At 45.7% G+C, this 14950-nt stretch overlaps 1 protein-coding gene across 1 annotated transcript in view; it reads left to right on the top strand.

Annotated features, from left to right (window-relative positions):
• Nucleotides 1-11: 11 nt before the first annotated feature.
• Nucleotides 12-14950, top strand: part of CFAP57 (cilia and flagella associated protein 57) — a 34246-nt gene continuing 19307 nt past the window's right edge. Inside the window, exons 1-15 of the mRNA XM_069738085.1 lie at nucleotides 12-123; nucleotides 1857-2037; nucleotides 3427-3743; nucleotides 3904-4190; nucleotides 5450-5609; nucleotides 5699-5851; nucleotides 6171-6310; nucleotides 6836-7001; nucleotides 8745-8858; nucleotides 8929-9141; nucleotides 9679-9852; nucleotides 10094-10255; nucleotides 12423-12578; nucleotides 12659-12752; nucleotides 13493-13683. Coding sequence (XP_069594186.1) covers nucleotides 1881-2037; nucleotides 3427-3743; nucleotides 3904-4190; nucleotides 5450-5609; nucleotides 5699-5851; nucleotides 6171-6310; nucleotides 6836-7001; nucleotides 8745-8858; nucleotides 8929-9141; nucleotides 9679-9852; nucleotides 10094-10255; nucleotides 12423-12578; nucleotides 12659-12752; nucleotides 13493-13683 — 2484 coding nt within the window. The 5' untranslated portion in view covers nucleotides 12-123; nucleotides 1857-1880. The remainder of the gene's footprint in view (nucleotides 124-1856; nucleotides 2038-3426; nucleotides 3744-3903; nucleotides 4191-5449; nucleotides 5610-5698; nucleotides 5852-6170; nucleotides 6311-6835; nucleotides 7002-8744; nucleotides 8859-8928; nucleotides 9142-9678; nucleotides 9853-10093; nucleotides 10256-12422; nucleotides 12579-12658; nucleotides 12753-13492; nucleotides 13684-14950) is intronic.

Raw genomic sequence — 14950 nt, 5'->3', positions numbered from 1 at the left:
GAAACTACAGGAGCCGCTCAGCCGGAACTACATTGCCCATCATCCTCCGCGGCCGCCCAGCGTTCCACGCGACCGAGCGTCCTGTCGCTATGGTGATTGGTGGTACACAGTGAGCGGAGCCGGGTGAGTGCAGTGCGCGGTCCTGCTGTGTGTGATGATGTTAGACCTCGGTATGGAGGGGTTAAATATACGTATCCCTATGTGCAGGTGTGTGGTGCCGCCCGGGTATATCTGTGTGCAGCAGTGGCCGCGGCATCTAAGGCTCTGTTCACACAGAGGTTATATATGACAGAAACCGCTGCAGAAATCTCTCCTTTCGGAGGAAGTTTGTCTATTTCTGAAGCAGTTTTGGAAGTTTTTTCTTCCTAAAATGTTTTTTTTTTTTTTGCAGCTTTCTGCTTGGACTTCACTTGGTTTGGGGCGTTCTCCATCAGGAGCCAAATAAGGCTACTTTCACAGTAGCGTCGTACGGCGCACGTCGCAATGCGTCGTCGTGCAGAAAAAACCCATCCTGCAAAGTTGTCTGCAGGATGCGTTTTTTTCTCCATAGGCTTGTATTAGCGACGCATTGCGATGTATCGCCACACGTCGCAACCGTCATGCTGCGTCGGACCGTCGGCACCAAAAAACGTTGCTTGTAATGTTTTTTTGTGCGTCGTGTCCGCCATATCCAACCGCACATGTGCGGCCGGAACTCCGCCCCCTCCTCCCCGCACCTCACAATGGGGCAGCGCATGCGTTGTAATAAGGCATCCGCTGCCCCCGTTGTGCTGCGTTGTCACAGGATGCGTCGGTACGTCGGCCCGACGCTAGTGTGAAAGTAGCCTAAAAAGCCAAATAAAAGAAACTCTTGTGAACGGAAGTGTTTTTAAAGTGGTTTCTGGCAGATAATTGTGGAGAAGATTCTCTTAAAAAACAAACCTCAGGAAGCTCCATGTGAACGCAGCCCGAGGTTGTGTTCACACTGAAGGTTTTTTAGAAGATTTAAAAAAAAAGAAAACGCCGCAAAAATCAGTTCAGAGGTGTTGGAAAAACCCTTCCCGTTCATGTCTGGTCAGTCTACTTTACTGTTCATAAGAGTTTTTTTAGCTTTTTTTTTTTTTTTACCTGAAGTGGTTTTGAAAAACTCTTGGTGGAAAAAAAGAGAATACATGTTACCTAATGGAATCTGCTCCAACCAGGCGCTGTCCAATCAGAAAGCTCCAGATGGAATCTATGTCAACTAGGCGCTGTCCAATCAGAAAACTCCTGATGGAATCTGCCCCAACCAGGCGCTGTCCAATCAGAAAACTCCTGATGGAATCTGCCCCAACCAGGCGCTGTCCAATCAGAAAACTCCTGATGGAATCTGCCCCAGTAGGCGCTGTTCTTTGAAGAGGCTGCAAAAAACACTTCAGGACTATAAAAACTCCTTCAAAATCTCTGCAATGACGGAGCGTTTGCTGCAATGGTGACAACTTGTCTAATTTAAATGTCCCACTGAAGCTTTGTGTGAATGTAGCCTAAGGCATCCACCTTTGGGCGGCCGGTCTCTGTTACCCCTGGCCCCCCGTGTCTGCCGTGCTGGTGCTGTAACTAAGCCACAGGATATTGATAAAGCCCAGACGTTTTGTTAATCACAGATTCATCCTTCCACTAGTAAATGATCCAGTGAGTGCTGACAATCCGCAGTATCCGCAGTGCGGCTGCATCTGGTGAGTTCCGAGTTCCTATAATCACCGGATCCTGGACCTGCCCCATCCTTAGTCGGGGTGCCGCCATAGAACATCTGACATTACACTGACTGTACATAATACTCAGGATTAGAGGAATCTGACTATAATAATAATAATCTTCTTCCCGTTTTTCCTCTGCAGATTAACCCTCCGCACTCCTCAATCATGTCTGTAATCGTGGCTCAGTCTCATTATATCTTTGGTCTCCGGTCAAAAGTCGCCAATAACATCTGTTACTTTGATGAACAAAACGTGATCTTCCCGTCAGGAAACAACTGCATAAAGTATAACGTGGATCAGAAATGGCAGAAGTTTATTCCAGGTCAGGGCCTGTGAGGGCACAGCGTCGTCTGCGCCGGTGTTAGGCCGTATCAGCGTATAGCAGCCGGTGCAATGTGCTAATGACGCAATGTCCGTGCACTGTGATCTGATTCTGTCACATGAGAAAATCCCATCAGAGGTGCGGAGGAGACGGAGAAAGTCATTTCTCCATCTCCTCCATTGCTGGTGTCCGTAGTATAATCGTACTGCAGTTCGATGTCCGAGATTCCGATGTTTTGCACTATGTAGGTATAGGCTTGTATGGGTGCGTGCTGCTGACTCGACATGATACCATAAACTCTAGTCTTCACTGCTCTATAGTATAAGATCAGAACGAGCGCCGTCCCATGGAACATCACATAGCGCTCGTCCGAGCTATACACCGGCTATACGCCAGACTGAGCGAGACCTTAAAGGGAGACTCGTCCAAACATGAAAGGGATACATTAGGTGGGCATTCCAAGGGGAAATCCGCAGAATAGTAGGGGGTCACCATAACAAGTGTACACAACATCTAAACACAGGTGGATTTTAAAAGGGATGTCCAGGACTTGGGATGATACCTTAGCAGACCCATTGTCATCTGGCAGCCCCACGATCTCCCCCATCAGAAGTACACAGCGTACAGAGCTGGCGCACCACGGTTATATACACGGCGCAGTAACTGCTCTTCGGTCATGTTGTTTAGCTTCCACTGAAGTGAATGGAGCTGAAATGCAGAACCTGGGAATGGCCACTACGCAGGTTATGTAACTGTGCTGCTCCAGGTCCCGGTTGTCAGACCCCTGATCCCAGGTGTCGGACCCCCACCAATCTTATATTAATAACCTATCCTAACGACAACCCCACTAATCAATTACAGCAGCCTTTCCTGGCATTTATTCTCCATCCTGCACAGGCGTCCCATGTTACCCTGCAGCGGGGGTTGTCTGTCCAATCAACCTCTCATCCCATTCATTTTACCCTTTGATTGCAGAAGTCAAGAGAGACTAAGGTGCAATTAAAGGGGGCTTCCATCTTTCATCAGGTCACTGGGACTCACACTGTTGTCATAGAGACACGGATTATAATGTATTATCACATAGAAATATACTATTATTTCATCAGTTAAAATAAAGATATTTAGTGCAAAAAAATGTATACACAAGGGACAGGTACATTAGAAGTATCCAATACTTTTTCACCTTCCTTCCTACTGCACGGATGAGAGCAAACAGCGTGACCCTGGTGCTAGTTCCCCCTCCCTGGGCTATTAGGATTGGTGCCCAGCACCCATCAGAGAATGGTTCGGGGACCCCTTCACCCTATTGTGGTTTATGGACTTACCCTTTCAGTTCATTTTCCCTCGCTTAGAAGTGTATGTATGACATTCTTGTCTTCTCGTCTTCAGGCTCAGAGAAGAGTCAGGGTATGCAAGCGTTAGCGATCAGCCCCAATCGCCGTTACCTCGCCATGTCCGAGAAGACCCCCGACAAGGCTACCATCACCATCTATGATTTGGCGTCCATGCCATTTAAGAAGCGCAAAGTCCTGAGCGCTACAGACTTTACCGCACACGAGTTTGTCAGCATGGCATTCTCGCCAGACTCCAAGTACCTGGTGGCTCTGTCGGGTTCTCCCGAGTGGCAGATCATCCTATGGATGTGGGAGAAACAAAAAGTGATGGCGACCGTGAGGGCGGACAATCAGAATAGCCCCATTTACCAGGTAAATTCTCCAATTGTCTGATTGGCTCAGTTGTGTCCATTTCCACTGCAGCCTGACGCTCCACTTTATTAGGTTCACATTGTACGAGATCTTCCCTTTATTAGGTTCCCAGGACCTTTAATGGAGCTGGGGAGCTGATTTTTTTCTCCTAATATTGTAGGTGAGCTTCAACCCCCAAGACAATTCCCAGATCTGCGTCACGGGACACGGGGTCTTCAAAATCCTCCGCTATGTAGATGGGAATTTGAAACAAAACTTTCAGAAAGTGGATGCTCACTTCCTGAGCCACGCGTGGCTGTCCGAAGACCGAGTCATCTGTGGAACGGACACTGGGAAACTCTGTCTGTGGGAGTCTGGAGAGCTGCGCTGGGAGCAGAACATCGGGGGGAGAGCCAACATACAACAGCAGCATCTCGAAAAACGGCGAGCGTCTGCTGATGACGGGCGGTAAGATTAACAGTCCCATTACCAAGGCTTCTAAATCCCCTGCAGGAAATGTTATGGAATAAAACACGCAGAATTCTCACCGGTTAAAGGGACACTGTCACCTGAATTTGGAGGGAACAATTTTCAGCCATAGAGGCGGGGTTTTCAGGTGTTTGATTCACCCTTTCCTTACCCGCTGGCTGCATGCTGGCTGCAAAATTGGATTGAAGTTCATTCTCTGTTCTCCGTAGTACATGCCTGCACAGGGCAATCTTGCACAGCGCAGGCGTGTACTATGGAGGACAGAGAATGAACTTCAATCCAATATTGCAGCCAGCATGCAGCCAGCGGGTAAGGAAAGGGTGAATCAAACACCCAAAAACCCCGCCTCCATGGCTGAAGATTGTTCCCTCCAAATTCAGGTGACAGTGTCCCTTTAAGTCCCCACCTCAGTGGCTATGCTGTTGCTGCCTGTATAGCGTGTGACCACTGCTGCCAATCTCAAACCTAACCTAACTGAGTGTTGAGGAAAGTGATTGGCTGCAGTGGTCACATGAAGATTCAGCAATGAAAGTCTGAGCCGGGCTAATTAAAGGGATACTCCATCCAAAGGCTGCCAGATATGCCATAAAGGTCTGATAAGGGGTCGGTTATTGAAACACCAAGGCTTGAATTCGTAAAGACAGGAGCTATGTGTGCCACCAATGATAGACAGTGCGCTGCAGTAAGGTGCACACCTCTTAATTAATTTGGTGCACCTTTCAGCTGCTGCGCGCCACTGCAAATATTTTCTCCACCCAATGTCTCTAGTACATTTTTACCGTAATTTATGCCACTTTTGTAGCATAAATTATAATGGATTTGTTGGCTGCCTTTGGTCACACGACTTTATACACTTTTCAAAAAGTTTACTGAACCAGCAGGGAGTGGCGTAAAAACTCCAAAGTTGGAAAATATTTTCGCAATGTTGAGGTGCGCAGAAATTTTGCGACATTTCAAACAGTATTACTCCAAAAGTCTGTTGAAAACTATTTGATGAATTGGGCCAAAAAGTTCAGTGAAATGATCCACACGTATGTGGCCGCTCTCTGATGGCATCTGATGGCAGCCCTTGGTGGGTATGTACTATGACATTTGGCTTCAGGCTCTGCATTTCTTGAGCACAATAGTTTCATATTATTTTCTATGTTATTATGTTCTTTAATCTGTCTTTTATTGATGAGAGATTAAAGGAATTTTCCGGTAACTGATTATTGATCGGCCTTTGCGTTCTTCTGCAGCACCCTTTCTGCGTTTGGCAGCAGCACCTCATCCCCATTACGCATCAATTCCATTTTGCCCTATTCTAAGGGATTCCTGTGCTCCGGCGGCCCCAGCACTGTCTGCATGTTTGAGAAAGTGGAAGATCGAGAATTTTATAAGAGAGGACGAAACATTAGGGTGAGCCTGACGTGGCTGTGTCCGGTGACCCTTATGGCGGACGGAGGGACATATATTGTACATTTTACGATATTATCTTTCTCCGGCAGATCCCGCAGGATAAGAATAACAATGACCCGGGTCTTTCTGACCAGCAGGAGATTCTGTGCATGTGTCTGAGCCCGTCCGAGGAGACGGTCATCGTCAGCACTGATAGGAGCCAGCTCTACAGCATCGCGCTATCCTCGGCGGACATCACTAAGGTAAGGTGCGGCTGTGCCGTACATATAAGTCCTCATAGTGGTCCTCTTCTGTAATGATGAAGATGGTGCGCCGCGCCTATTGGCATAAAGTGAATCCGGTCATGAAGAATTCCTGACATGCGCAATGTTGTGAATGGGGAACAATCAGCATCGACATCAATATCCAATCGATGCTGCCAGCAATCGAGTCAAGAAGGATGAAGATATTGATGGATATATATTATATAATAATCATCAGACCACAGTCCAATAATGAGATTCTTTTCGGTCCATTTTCCCGCTCCATGAATCACCCCCTGGATATTCACTTGTCTTGCAGGGTGACGACGTTCACTTCGAATACCTGACTGAGCCGTGGCATTCCTCCGCCATCACAGGCCTGAGTGTCTGTATCCGCAAACCTCTGATCGCCACCTGCTCACTGGACCACTCTGTTCGCATCTGGAACTACGAGAGCAAGTACTGTCACTGTCTATATACCCCTCCATGGATTCTGCATGCCCCCTTATAGAACATAAATCTGTTCTACTCTTTTCTTATTACCTATCAACTTATGGAATTTTGTATCAATCTACATAAACAGTTGTGTCACTTTGTGGTCAAGTTATTTATGTTGTATTGTGGTTGGGTTACAGCCTCTATTATATCTCAGAGGTTTATTCCCAGTGACTGCACCAGCAGAATAGTGAGTGCAGCTCTGGAGTATAATACAGGATGTAACTTGGCATCTGTACTTTATTCAGCGATATTTTATGTAGAATTATTCCAAGATATAAAATGTATAATGGTGGAGATAGGTTTGGAGACTGGAGCACAATCCCCGGGCAGTATACAGGGGCAGCTCCTGATCATGTGTAGTTACTGGGCCCAGTTGGTGTATCAGCGCTCGGCGCACACATAACATGGCCCCTGGTTGAGGTTGATATGTTATGGAGGTTTTAGGTGAATTTCATGCTGGAATGATTCTGTCCGGTTGATTCTCAGCTCTCTGGATCTGTACAAGGAGTTCCAGGAGGAGGCGTACAGTATCTCGCTGCACCCGTCTGGATTGTATGTGCTGGTGGGATTTTCTGATAAGTTACGACTAATGAATTTGCTGATTGATGACATTCGGATGTTCAAAGAATTCACAGTCCGCGGATGTAAAGAGGTGAAGCATATTCTGTACATGGTGGCGCACAGTTAGGTTTTAGCTATTATGTTTCTTTTCTTACAGAAATATTTGTATTATATTGCAGTAATTATTTTTGCAAAAGTGACAAATACGTCACCACCTTATTATTTTTAACGGTTACAGTACGTTTCCGAACATATGAATGCACTTGTTTGTGAATCGTCAGCATTTTTGTAGACCTTTTTCAGATGTATGCGGCATCTGATCATTCACTTAAAGGGGTTATCCACATCTGAAAGAAAACCTAAGAATAGATAGAACGACATGGCCTCAATATCATTAGAACCACAAAGACAAATAGACCCCTAAAAATTAACTTGTATTATACAATTAAAAGTGTACTACTCAAAACAATCTTCTAAAAATCCAATTCAAGAAGGTGTAACCAATCGGAGCAGATCAGGGCATAGTCACAAATGAACCAAGGTCCATATAAATGATTAATTACAAGGGCTATTGAGTCCCTAATGATCATCCTACCTGAGGTTGACACCCTAATGTTGGCGATATGGCGCCCCGCTCCACGTCAGTAGTCTTGAAAGCCCTATTAGACCCCTATACTATTTTTAAAAAGCACAATGGTGAAAAGCAAGCACGGTATATATATCCGTAATGGGAAAAAGAGAATAAGGTTCTGCAGAAGACGAGCTGCTCACAAATGTACGTGTCTAGCCCTATACAAGGCTGCATTCATATAAGGCCATGTATCGATTCGGAGGAAATGGTGGCGCCCCTTAGTAAGACGCCACACACAGCATCTTTCTTTGGCCTCATGAAGGACATTGTCATCCTTTATGGGTCCCCTGATGAACCCTGAGAGCTACAGGGCGAAACACGTCGGGATGAAGGAATGGTTTCTACTGACGGCTGATGAGTATCATGGAGTATTAACTCCAGATTAATGGCTGTGATGGACATGTGCCCCTGATTATGGGACAATATCAGATTGTCTAAACACTGTGTGTATAGTTTGCTGAACAGGTTGAGTATCAGGTGTGATATGAGGAATATATATTTGCGACCCGCATTTGATTAGGGCGTGCTGCTTTACACTGACCCATGTTTAGACTCTGAAGGAGTGACCCGTCTGGGCTGTGTCCCGGCTTCTATTTTCTTGCATGTTTCCTTGATTCTCAGAGTTACTTATAGGCACCTTACGTGTGAATTGATGCCTTACTCAACATGTATCACTTTATTTACCAAACATTGAGGCTTTTTTGAAGACTTGGTGTCCATAACTTGTCATCCGAATCGATTGCAATGAATTGGACCTTAGCTCATTTGCCCCGATTGATTACACCTTCTTGAACACTATTTTTAGAAGATTGTTTTGAGTCGTACACTTTTAATTGTCTAATAAAAGTTAATTTTTAGGGGTCTATTTGTCTTCGTGGTTCTAAAATTATCCACATCTACAGATTGATTGAAAGAAAGTGTCAGGATGGCATTAAAAATAGAAACTTTGCATCCATTTGAAAAATGAACATGCTGCAGGTATCGGGTCTGCGGTATTCTTATTCTGTCTTCTATTTTAATTTCTAAGATAAATTCTGAAGCACAATCTGCTTACAACACATGCACAGGGTGATGCGGAAGCGCAGATTTGTGCCAGCGCTCATGTAAAGAGTCATAACGATGACATTAAATTGCTTTATAGTCCGTCCCAGCCACATTCTCCATTCATGGTCCTCTGTGTCTCACCTTACCCTCTCATTACAGTGCGTCTTTAGTCACGGAGGACACCTCTTTGCTGCTGTGAATGGCAACGTTATCCATATTTACTCCACAACAACCTTCGAGAATGTGATCAACCTGAAAGGCCACAACGGAAAGGTGCGTCTGATCCTGATGTCGCCGTCACCAATGCCAATAACTCCACTGAATGCTGCCATTGATGTGACAGGTGCGCTCAGTGGTCTGGAGTGCCGATGACAGTAAGCTGGTATCCTGCGGCCTGGATGGAGCAGTTTATGAGTGGAACTCGCTGACCGGAAAGAGGGAGTCCGAGTGTGTACTGAAGTCCTGCAATTACAGCAGCGTGGCCCTGTCCCCTGACTCCAAAATCATCTTCGCTGTTGGATCTGACCAGACGCTGAAGGAGATTAGTGACTCGCAGGTGACCATGCAGTAGACATAGGCCCTGAAAACTGATACTCACTGAGCAAAATGGTTCACACTGCCCTGATCCAACATCCAGTCCACCGGGGCCGTCTGACCAGGGCGATATTCACTTCTCCAGCTGGTATTTTTGGCCTGCCATCATGGGAGCCTGCAGCATTTAGAAGGACTTTTGACGTCATGACATCACTTTATGATGTTGCATGAGGCCTAGTGATGAGACTTCACTCAATGTCATGATGTCAGAGACCCCCGACATGCTGAGACAGAAGAGAAGGCTACTCTAGTGTGGTTGGCACAGAGCTCCAGACTGGATGCCAGAGCAAAGCAGTGCAAATCCTTAGGATCAACTCTATTAGTAAGGCAGGAAGATTTACCATCTCAATGCCATCATCAGGGACACAGGTCCTGGTGTAGAGAGTGATGGTGATCATGGCCCTGACATCCTGGGTACTAGGAAACGTGACCTGGTGTAAAGGAATTAATATGTATAGAGGTATAGACATCATCTTGTGCTGGTCTCTGTCCATCTCAGGTGTCACGGGAAGCCTCCTCCTTCGATGTGACCTATACTGCCGTTGCCATCTCTCATTCTGGACGCATGGTTTTCACTGGCACGTCCACCGGGACAGTGCGCTCCATGAAATATCCGCTACCTCTCCATAGGGAATACAACGAGTACCAGGCACACGCCGCTCCAGTCACCAGGGTAAGAGGTCGACTTCTGTCCATTGTACGTCATGCAGGCAAAATGTTGCAAACTTTCTAGCTTAGCGTATATGTAGAGAGCATTTCCTGACAGATACCTCCACTGTCTGGGCACATGGCTTCATCTTTTGGCCTTCCTTGCATGAAAGGGACATAAGGTTTTGTTTGTGGATTTCACCCCATTATACTGCATTGTTGAAAGCTGGCATTTTTACAACATAAAGGTCTTGTTTGACTTCCAGCTGATGGTGACATACGATGACCAGAACCTCCTGTCCATATCTGAAGACGGGTGTCTCATGGTGTGGAAAATATCCGACAAAGAAAGCCGAGGTCTGAAGCGGGATAAAGATTTGATATATGCAGAGGAAGTCCTGATTACCAAGTCAGACCTGGAGGAGAAGGTGAGGGATCACGTCATCACCACATACATCTGCTCACTATATCTATTTGTACATCTAGGTGAATGATAGGAGTTATACTTAAATTGATGTGGGCACCAGATGCTGTATAATGCCACGTTCACACGTTCAGTATTCGGACAGTATCTCACATCAGTATTTGTAGCCAAAACCAGGAGTGGGTGATAAATGCAGAAGTGGTGACTTGTTTCTATTATACTTTTCCTCTGATTGTTCCATTCCAGATTTTGGCTTATATACAGTGGGGCAAAAAAGTATTTAGTCAGTCAGCAATAGTGCAAGTTCCACCACTTAAAAAGATGAGAGGCGTCTGTAATTTACATCATAGGTAGACCTCAACTATGGGAGACAAACTGAGAAAAAAAAATCCAGAAAATCACATTGTCTGTTTTTTTTAACATTTTATTTGCATATTATGGTGGAAAATAAGTATTTGGTCAGAAACAAAATTTCATCTCAATACTTTGTAATATATCCTTTGTTGGCAATGACAGAGGTCAAACGTTTTCTGTAAGTCTTCACAAGGTTGCCACACACTGTTGTTGGTATGTTGACCCATTCCTCCATGCAGATCTCCTCTAGAGCAGTGATGTTTTTGGCTTTTCGCTTGGCAACACGGACTTTCAACTCCCTCCAAAGGTTTTCTATAGGGTTGAGATCTGGAGACTGGCTAGGCCACTCCAGGACCTTGAAATGCTTCTTACGAAGCCACTCCTTCGTTGCCCTGGCGGTGTGCTTTGGATCATTGTCATGTTGAAAGACCCAGCCACGTTTCATCTTCAATGCCCTTGCTGATGGAAGGAGGTTTGCACTCAAAATCTCACGATACATGGCCCCATTCATTCTTTCATGTACCCGGATCAGTCGTCCTAACCCCTTTGCAGAGAAACAGCCCCAAAGCATGATGTTTCCACCACCATGCTTTACAGTAGGTATGGTGTTTGATGGATGCAACTCAGTATTCTTTTTCCTCCAAACACGACAAGTTGTGTTTCTACCAAACAGTTCCATTTTGGTTTCATCAGACCATAGGACATTCTCCCAAAACTCCTCTGGATCATCCAAATGCTCTCTAGCAAACTTCAGACGGGCCCGGACATGTACTGGCTTAAGCAGTGGGACACGTCTGGCACTGCAGGATCTGAGTCCATGGTGGTGTAGTGTGTTACTTATGGTAGGCCTTGTTACATTGGTCCCAGCTCTCTGCAGTTCATTCACTAGGTCCCCCCGCGTGGTTCTGGGATTTTTGCTCACCGTTCTTGTGGTCATTCTGACCCCACGGGGTGGGATTTTGCGTGGAGCCCCAGATCGAGGGAGATTATCAGTGGTCTTGTATGTCTTCCATTTTCTAATTATTGCTCCCACTGTTGATTTCTTCACTCCAAGCTGGTTGGCTATTGCAGATTCAGTCTTCCCAGCCTGGTGCAGGGCTACAATTTTGTTTCTGGTGTCCTTTGACAGCTCTTTGGTCTTCACCATAGTGGAGTTTGGAGTCAGACTGTTTGAGGGTGTGCACAGGTGTCTTTTTATACTGATAACAAGTTTAAACAGGTGCCATTACTACAGGTAATGAGTGGAGGAAAGAGGAGACTCTTAAAGAAGAAGTTACAGGTCTGTGAGAGCCAGAAATCTTGATTGTTTGTTTGTGACCAAATACTTATTTTCCACCATAATATGCAAATAAATTGTTAAAAAAACAGACAATGTGATTTTCTGGATTTTTTTTTCTCAGTTTGTCTCCCATAGTTGAGGTCTACCTATGATGTAAATTACAGACGCCTCTCATCTTTTTAAGTGGTGGAACCTGCACTATTGCTGACTGACTAAATACTTTTTTGCCCCACTGTATACTGATGTAAAATACTGACCAAATACTGAATGTGTGACGTGGCCTAATACTGAATTTCTCCTGTGGTGGCGCTGCAGGAAAAAATGAATACGTGCTGTCAGGTTCCCGTCAGACTATAGCTGGTCTCTGGGGGTCTAAGAAGCGTGACATTTTGTGATCTAGAGATTGTCCATGATGGAGTATAGGAGTATATGTCCTTACTTTTACTATACGTCCTTTACGATTACTATACCCTTCATGCCCAGTTGCACGTGGAGCCATATAATATATAATATATTGTATTTGCATCACTGGATATAGAACCAGGTAATGCTGGAGCTGAAGACACGTGTGGAGGAGCTGAAGATGGAGAGCGAGTATCAGCTCCGACTGAAAGACATGAACTACAATGAGAAATTAAAGGAATTAACGGAGAAGTTCATCCAGGAAATGGAGGTTCTGAAAACAACAAACCAGGTATGAAAATTGTGACCCGCACCCAATAATTCTCATCCTCTGATGGAAGCTCAATGATCACCATCATTCCCATCATTCAGGTATTGAAGGCTGAAGCCGAGAAACAGGACCTGAAACATCAGGAAGATGTAGCTGATGTCATAGAAAGACATTCCCAAGAGCTGCAGGATCTAGGTACAGGGTGGTGCATGTACATCAGATATCTGAAGACAAAAGCAGTCACACAGATATGTATTGTTGGGTTTTTTACGTAGATAGAAAAATAGATTATAGATAATAAATAAATAGATAGGTAATAGATAGATAGACTGATAGATAGATAATAGATAGATAGATAGGTAATAGATACATAATAGATAGATACATAGTAGATATATAGATAGATAGATGATAGATATATAATAGATAGATATATAACATATAATAGATAGATAATAGACAGATAGATAATAGATAGATAGATAGATAGATAGATTTTGCCATCACATATCTTTTTGTAGTTTTTGTGAATTCCCTCTAAAATGAGAAGGTCATCTGTAACTGTACATTTGTAAGTATTTTCTCTTTCTTTAAATTGTTTAATTTGTTTTCTTACTTATATCTTAGCTTAGTGACAACCAATATGGCTGCCAGTATAGCCTGGCATCATAGGTCCAGGTTATAGCTCACAGAGAATGATCTAGACTGGATGCAATAGTAGTAAAGCCTCCGATGTGAGAAGTAATAAGTCTGTAAAGGATGGATCTAAACAACAATATTCCCGTCCACTGTTTTTTTTTTTGCGTCTGAGAGAAATCATTGACTTCTGAATGAGTCTTAAGCGCAGATGATGATCTGAGGTTGGAGCTGGTCGTCGTCAGTCATTTGTCCTCTCGTTTTTGGCTGACTTTGGGGATTCCTCACTTTTCTTGTAGAGGCAGCAAATAACCAGAAGTTGCTGCTGGAGTATGAGAAGTATCAGGAGCTACAGGTAAAATCTCAGCGGATGCAGGAGGATGATGAGCGGCAGCTGCATGAGCTGGAGGAGAGTAAGACCCAGGCCTTGGAGGAACTGACCGAACACTATGAGGCTAAACTCCACGAGAAGACGTCTCAGCTTCAGCAGGTGAGGACCCCTTAAGGTACTGTCACACTAGACGATATCGCTAGCGATCCGTGACGTTGCAGCGTCCTCGCTAGCGATATCGTCCAGTGTGACAGGCAGCAGCGATCAGGCCCCTGCTGGGAGATCGCTGGTCGGGGAAGAAAGTCCAGAACTTTATTTCGTCGCTGGACTCCCCGTAGACATTGCTGAATCGGCGTGTGTGACACCGATTCAGCGATGTCTTTGCTGGTAACCTGGGTAAACATCGGGTAACTAAGCGCAGGGCCGCGCTTAGTAACCCGATGTTTACCCTGGTTACCATCCTAAAAGTAAAAAAACAAACACTACATACTTACCTACCGCTGTCTGTCCTCCAGCGCTGTGCTCTGCTCTCCTCCTGCTCTGGCTGTGAGCGTCGGTCAGCCGGAAAGCAGAGCGGTGACGTCACCGCTCTGCTTTCTGGCTGCCCGGAGCTCACAGCCAGACCAGAGAAGCAGAGCGCCGAGGACAGACAGCAGAAGGTAAGTATGTAGCGTTTGTTTTTTTACTTTTTAGGATGGTAACCAGGGTAAACATCGGGTTACTAAGCGCGGCCCTGCGCTTAGTTACCCGATGTTTACCCTGGTTACCGGGGACCTCGGCATCGTTGGTCGCTGGAGAGCTGTCTGTGTGTCTGTGTCTGCAGCGATCCGGATCGTTGTCGGTATCGCTGCAGCGTCGCTATGTGTGACGGTACCTTTACTCTCCTACATACACATTAAGGTACTGTCACACTAGACGATATCGCTAGCGATCCGTGACGTTGCAGCGTCCTCGCTAGCGATATCGTCCAGTGTGACAGGCAGCAGCGATCAGGCCCCTGCTGTGCTGTCGCTGGTCGGGGAAGAAAGTCCAGAACTTTATTTCGTCGCTGGACTCCCCGTAGACATCGCTGAATCGGCGTGTGTGACACCGATTCAGCGATGTCTTCGCTGGTAACCAGGGTAAACATCGGGTAACTAAGCGCAGGGCCGCGCTTAGTAACCCGATGTTTACCCTGGTTACCATCCTAAAAGTAAAAAAAACAAACACTACATACTTACCTACAGCCGTCTGTCCTCCAGCGCTGTGCTCTGCACTCCTCCTGCTCTGGCTGTGAGCGTCGGTCAGCCGGAAAGCAGAGCGGTGACGTCACCGCTCTGCTTTCTGGCTGCCCGGCGCTCACAGCCAGACCAGAGAAGCAGAGCGCCGAGGACAGACGGCTGTAGGTAAGTATGTAGCGTTTGTTTTTTTACTTTTTAGGATGGTA

The sequence above is a fragment of the Ranitomeya imitator genome, chromosome 8 (genome assembly GCF_032444005.1).
Source record: "Ranitomeya imitator isolate aRanImi1 chromosome 8, aRanImi1.pri, whole genome shotgun sequence".
In the NCBI taxonomy this organism is placed as follows: Eukaryota; Metazoa; Chordata; class Amphibia; order Anura; family Dendrobatidae; genus Ranitomeya; species Ranitomeya imitator.
Note: the sequence above shows the minus strand (reverse complement) of the source record. Positions and strands in the feature narration are given on the sequence as shown.